This window comes from Myotis davidii, unplaced genomic scaffold (genome assembly GCF_000327345.1).
Source record: "Myotis davidii unplaced genomic scaffold, ASM32734v1 scaffold281, whole genome shotgun sequence".
NCBI lineage: Eukaryota > Metazoa > Chordata > Mammalia > Chiroptera > Vespertilionidae > Myotis > Myotis davidii.
In genome coordinates, this window is record NW_006293784.1 from 6443884 (window position 1) to 6450813 (window position 6930).

The 6930-nt window shown below is 46.8% G+C and overlaps 1 protein-coding gene across 8 annotated transcripts in view; it reads right to left on the reverse strand.

Annotated features, from left to right (window-relative positions):
* Positions 1 to 6930, reverse strand: part of KTN1 (kinectin 1) — a 99407-nt gene that overhangs the window by 69457 nt on the left and 23020 nt on the right. For all 8 annotated transcript variants that reach the window (XM_015566496.1, XM_006767682.2, XM_015566498.1 and 5 more), the window contains 3 exons: positions 5558 to 5664; positions 4718 to 4850; positions 2538 to 2625 (listed from right to left, as the gene is read on the reverse strand). In XM_015566496.1, the coding sequence (XP_015421982.1) occupies positions 2538 to 2625; positions 4718 to 4850; positions 5558 to 5664 (328 nt within the window). The remainder of the gene's footprint in view (positions 1 to 2537; positions 2626 to 4717; positions 4851 to 5557; positions 5665 to 6930) is intronic.

Consider the following 6930-nt stretch of genomic DNA (forward strand, 5'->3'; position numbering starts at 1 on the left):
CCCCGCATCCCTCCCTCATTGACCACTTGGATTCCAAGCCAGCGAGGGCTGCCTTCAGGCCGCAGCTCCAGGTCCCTCACCCCCCACCCCAGGCCCGAGAGCACAGTGCTGGGCAGGGGCACCCAGGGGTTCGGGAATGAAGCGCAAGTGGCCGGCACGACGTGGGGGTTGGGGGGGGGTTTACACCACCAAGTTCCCCACTTCTGCCCTGGCCTGCACATGCCTCCTCCGGCACCTCAGAGGCCCAGCTCCTGCCTACAGGCTTGCTGGGCAGGCCCAACTGCACCAGGGAGTGAGCCATGGTGATCGGGATGGCCACTTCCTGAGACGGGATGACCAGACCACGGCGATTCATGAGGGCAATGAGGTGCGAGGGCTGCCTTCAGGCTGCAGCTCTAGTCCCTCACCCCCACCCCAGGCCCGAGAGCACAGTGCTGGGCAGGGGCACCCAGGGGTTCGGGAATGAAGCACAAGTGGCCGGCACGACGTGGGGGGGGGGGGGGGGTTTACACCACCAAGTTCCCCACTTCTGCCCTGGCCTGCACATCCCTCCTCCGTCCCCTCAGAGGCCCAGCTCCTGCCTACATGCTTGCTGGGCAGGCCCAACTGCACCAGGGAGTGAGCCATGGTGATCGGGATGGCCACTTCCTGAGACGGGATGACCAGACCACGGCGATTCATGAGGGCAATGAGGCCCGTGGGGCATGCGCAGCCCTTGGGCGGCAGGGGTGGCTGGCCAAGACGAGTCTGGCTTCAGTGGGACCAGTGGGAGCCCGAGGCCACCACAACTCCCACAGGTCCCGGGCGGATGGTGGCTCAGTGGAGAGCAGTGTCTCCACGCATGGTGCCCAGGGGCAACTGTGAGCTGCTGCAACCCCGCCTCACGCTTCAGGGAGGGGGAGAAGGCCTTCAGCCACCAGCACCCTAGGCTGCACCACCTGTGCCTCAGCCTGCCAGGTTGGCAGGGTCCAGAGCAGGTCCCCCAGTGTTAGAACAGGGAGGGGAGCACTGGGTGCAGGGAGGGGACCTCAGCTGGGATCCTCCTGGTGTGGGGAAGGGGCCCAGCCTGGGCCCAGTGGGAAGATTAGGAAGTCTGGCTAAGCAGGCGCTGGTTCATACCAACTCTTACTCTGCCATCTTCCTCCAGCTCTTCAAGCTAGCCCCCTGCCCCACCTGTCTGGGGGAACGGGCTCTGGGTGACCTCCCTGAGCTCAGACTGTGGACCCAGAGACCTCAAGGAAGAGTGCCCAGCCGGGCCTGGGCAAGGGCCAGTGCAGAACTACCAGGGCAGAGTTGCTTCGGTGTCTCCGTGAAGTTTGCAACTGACCCAAGGAGGAAACACAAGAGGGGAAAGGCCAGGAGCCATGAATTGCCAGCACTTTAGCCATTTGAAAACAGCTCTACTTGGAATGTGAGGCAGTTGTATGTTCAGCTGAGAAGTGAGGGGGCTGAACTCCACTATCGCTGGGCTCCTGTCAGTCCGAGGCCCAAGCGTCCACCATGACAAGGAAAGAACAGAGTGAGGGGCCCGGAGGAAGGGAGGACAATTGAAAAAAACCAGACATTCCCCAGCCCTCTCCTTCTTTCTGCTGCCTACAAGAGCCCCAGGCCCAGCCACAGTTCTGTCTCCACCTTTTAGTCCCTTATTCTCCAACCACAGAGGAAAGAAATATGGAAGGAGTCTGTGCTGCCTTCAGAAAGTATCTATATACCTGATAGGCCAGTTGCTTCCACAGAGGGAGGCCAGACTGCGACTTAGGCCCACTCCCCACAGGGACATCAGTAGGACATCCTGTGAGGGCTCCCAGACTGATAGAGGGGCCAGGCTGGGCTGAGGGATGCCCCCCGAGTGCACAAATTTTTGTATACTGGGCCTCTAGTATATTTATAAAATTAAGAATAAGTGGTGAAAGTTAGTATTTAAGGAGTAGGAAGTTTTAAGTCAACTACTTGGAATAATAACGCTCTTGTTTTTCTCTTCACAATATAGGAAGTGAGTCCCTGAGAAACAAAAAAATCAAATGAAGATTTGATCAAAGAACCAAAAGGAATAAATAACTACAGAAAGGAAACACACAGCAAGGGTCCCATTACCCTATTATGGACTATAATTTTTTTGCAACTTAATGCTATTAAGACTGCTTTTTTAAAAAAATTCCCACCTGAGGGCATGCTAATTGACTTAGAGAGGGGAGAGGGGGAAAGAGACAGAGACAGATGGACAGACAGACATCAATGTGAGAGAGAAACATCTATGTTTTCTTCCCATACCAGTCCTGACCAGGTATCGAACCCACAACCTTTTGGTGTAGGGACTATACTCCAAACAGCTGAGCTCCACCGGCCAGGGCTAGAGTGCTTATTTGTAAAACCCTAAGAAATGTCAAACAAATAAAGGTGCTTTAAACGTTTAAAAGCTATTTTTATTGAGCTATAATCAAAATGCCAAATTACATACTCTCTCTACAATATGGAAAGGGGAGAAAATTTTACCCAGAATTATATACTAAATTTACATGACTACCTCTTCCCCTTACCTTGCTGTGCTGCCTCGTGCTCTGCTGTTCTCTTCCTGATATAACTTTGGACTTCTTCCCGCCTTCTCTCAGCTTCTTGTAATTGAACCTGGAGAATGGATAAGTCAGCACAAAGACAGGATTGCATTTATTTTTTAAGTATCCTCTACCTTTACTGTTGTATCATAAAACTGCTTATTCCAACAACTAGTCTCCTACATTTTAATAAGATAGGCAGATATGTCTAGCCTGATCATCTGCATGGATATCATCAATAAAGATTGGAAATTATTTCGAAACAATATTTATGCTGGTGGATCATTATAGCTAATATGTATATATCTGATCCTCTTAGCTATAATCTGTTTTCCATTAATCTACCGTGAGCTGATAGGCTTTTAAAAGACAAAATTCTATCTTTAGTGCTAAATTTCAGCAGGTACCTGTAATTTGTAATTTGAGGTATAGCACAACTCTTTAATCTTCAGTGTCATTATCTACTTATCCATAGCCAGAGAACAAACTTCCATATTTGTAACTGCCAGCAATAAACACATCAGCAAGACAAATCTATATATATAAAAAGCCAGTGTCCGTGATGACTAGGACAACCAGAAAGACCAGTCACCTTGAGGTGGCATTGACCACATCTCGGTCCCTCCCACCCTGCCCACGAGTGGGGTGGGGTGGGACTGGGGACTGGCTAACAGGCTGAACGGCTGACCTCTTGGTCTTGGTCCCTGCCCCCAGCCCACAGGCTCTGATGGATCAGCGATGGTGAACGGGGAAATCGGGGTGGGTGGCGGGAGGACCAGGCTAGCTGTCAGGCCATTGGGATCACCAGTTCATCCCTGGCTGCTCAGGGCTCAGGCCTGTGGAAAAGCAGGCACCAGGGACTTCACCTCCATGAGCGTGCACCAGGCCAGCCGCTGATGAAACATGCTGCCCGCTAGGGACTGCTCACGCCAGGGCATGTAGGTCGCGGACACATGCCAGGGCAGTTAGGTTGCGGGCACGTCCTGCAGCTTCCATCAGCGCCTCAAGCCCCAGCGGCGCCCACGTGAGCAGTCCCAAGCGGGCAGCACGTTCCATCAGCAGCCGGTCCAGTGCACACGCATAGAGGTGAAGTCGCCAGCGCCCGCTTTCCCACAGGTCTGAGCCCCCAAATACCTGGGGATGTGCTGGTGATCCCAACAGCCTGACAGCCCAGCAGCGGAGTCAGCATATGGCCTGGGGACTAGCAAATGAGCAGAAGATGGCCAAGATCACAGGAGGCTAGGCCTAGGGACCCTACCCGCACAATTTTGTGTGCTGTGCCTCTAGTATTAAATAAAAGAAAGGACAATTATATCAATCTCCCAAAGGGATCCATGAAAACTAAGAAGACAAAAATTACACTATTTTCTACATTCAATTATTCCCAAAGCCCTTTTAATCCCTACTACTCTGAAACTAATATCAAGATATGACTGTACCAAATACCTAGGAAACTACTACATTTAACTTCTATACAAATTCAACTACACACTCAACAAATCCTCTCCCCAGTAAAAGGAGGAAAAGACAATTCTACCCACCATTCTGCTCAATGTGCATATGCTATAATGTTTAAGAGAACAAATCTACTCCTCCCTCAGAAAGCCTCAGCAAACACATGCATCTCTTCTCAATATGAACATTTCAACTTATCAAGGGCTAAAGATAAATTCTAGTGTATAAGGAAACAGTGTATACTTTTTGCGTACTATGGCTCAAGCAAAAGCTATTGGAGCATTACTAGGTCTGGTACTCAGACGAGGGAAAATAATCTACTCTAATGCTGGGAGGAAAATAAACTTTGCTTGAGCTTACAAAGAAATCCAAGTTATGTATAAGTGATGTTGAAAGTAAATTTACCTACATGATTTTTTACTTATACAGGTACACCCTAACCTCCACATATAAGATGAAATTCCTTCAACTGGTTATACCTATCAATCAGCTCATTTCATTTTTCATATCTTCAGTCTTTAACTTCAAACTTAAGCCAATATTCAATTCTTACATAAGTGCATACACGTTGTGTATATAGGCAGAGTACTACAGGTCCCATTAAGCCTCAAACTACATATCTCAACCCTTTATATACATTTCGAACACGTGTACATTATTGAATGTGTACATTATTTATGAAATGATAAATATGGGTGGAAATATATCACCTTCAGCTGAGTAACTGCTTGCTCAGCATTCTTCTTTTGGGCTTCCTCTTGCTGCAACTTTCCTGTTTTCTCAGTCAGCTCATTCATCAATCTAGCACAATCCTGGCGCAGTTTATTTAGTTCAGCAGACTGCCTGAAAACAGTAACTGGATTAGGAACCTTCCATTATTATTGACCCATATAAAGAATAAGCAAAACATATTGAGTGTAACCTCTGAATCATTCTGATGACAATTACACAAATTCTAAAAATCACTATAATATAATCAAGTAAATGACCACACTCATAAGCACAATCAACAGTGTCACCCTCAAACTGATATTCTGAAAAATGTATTAAAATCAAACAGTATTTAGTCTGTGTAAGGATGCTACTAGTTTTCTCTAGTGCACTGCTTCTCAAAGTATCAGAACCAACTACATACCTATCAGTGGAATGTGTCTTAACTCTTAACATGTACACTCCTGGGCTCCATCTCAGAGCACCGAATCATAATCTTTTAGGGATCGGACTCAAGAATATGCTTTTTTAACTAACATACCAAGATGCTCTTCAGAATAATGAAATTTGATAACTACTGTTAAGGGGGCGAGATGGTTTAAAACTTGTAAATTCAGTCTCACAAATTTGTATACTATTCCACAGAAGGTAAAGTATTTATCATGTAGTTTAGCTGAAGAGGTTCTTCAAAGAGCAAGAGAATTGTTTTTTAAAATTAACTGATTTTTATAAACAAATATAAAAAAACAAAAGTCTAACCAATCACTATCAAACATCATTTTGATGATTCAAGAAAAGACTCTGCCATTCAAATAAAAATAAAGCATTTGGAAACATACTTGTTTTCTAGTTGGTTTGTAGTGTTGCTGACAGCATCTCTCAGTATGCCATTTTCCTGCTTCAAGTGAGCTATCTCTGCTTCCATCTGCTCACGAACTTGCTGGAACTAAAATTATTTTACAAAAGAAAAATTATTTTATAAACATAAGATTTAGAAAACAATAACTGCCAAAGCTAACTTTTTTTTTTAACCCTCACCTGAGGATATTTTTCCATTACTTTTTAGAAAGAGTGGAAGAGAGACGGAAAGACAGAAAGAAACATCAATATGAGAGAAACACATCAATTGGTTGCCTCCTGTATGAGCCCCGACCAGGGCCCAGACCAGAGAGGAGCCTGCAATTAAGGTACATGCCCTTGACCAGAATCGAACTCAAGACCCTTTGATTCACAGATTGACACTCTATCCACTGAGCCAAACCGGCCAGGGCTGCCAGAGCTAACTTTTAAAAGATACTTTATTGTGATCTACACTAATAAAAGACAAAGATGCTAATTGACCATACCTTCGCTACACCCATCAGCCAATCAGAGCGACTATATGCAAATTAACCCAACCAAGATGGCGATTAATTTGCATATACCAGCTGGGAGCAAAGACTAAAGACAACGTGGAAGCAAAGCGCTGCAGAAGGGAGCAAAGTAGAGGCGGCGGAGACAGGAACGGAGCCAAGGCGGCGGAGGTGGGAGGCAAGAGGGAAACCAGTTGGGCAGCAGAAGGGGAGGAAAACCAGCCAGGGGGCGGGGCGGGAGGGAAACCAGCTGGGCGGCGGAGCGGGTGCGAAGCCCGCCTCAGCCGGTTTCACTCCCTTCTCTGCTTCGCTACAGCCGCAGGAAGCCCTATTCTTGCAGGAATCTCCCGGCAACGGGCCTCTAGTGAGAACATAATAGGCATCAAGAATAAAGTTTGCACCATCCTTAAATATAAAGAAACCAGAGGCCCAATGCACAGAATTCATGCGGCCCTCACAGCCTCGGCTGGCCCTTGCAGCCCTGGCTTTATCCAAAAGGTTGTCCGGACGGTCGTTCTGCTGTTCGGTCTAATTAGCATATTAGCTCTTTATTATATAGAATTTAAAAGATGAAATACATTTTGATAGTGATGAATGCAAAGCAAATACCAGCTGTCACAGAAATCCAAGAATGCAAGTAGCTCTAACCAGTTTGGCTCAGTGGATAGTGTGTTGGCCTACAGACTGAAGGGTCCTGGCTCATCAAGATCACATGCCCAGATTATGCACTCAATCTCCAGTATGGGGCATGCAGGAGGCAGCTGATCAATGATTCTCTCTCATTGTTGTTTCTATCTCTCTCTCCCTCTCCATTTCTCTCTGAAATCAATAAAAATATATTTAAAAAAAAAGATTTAACT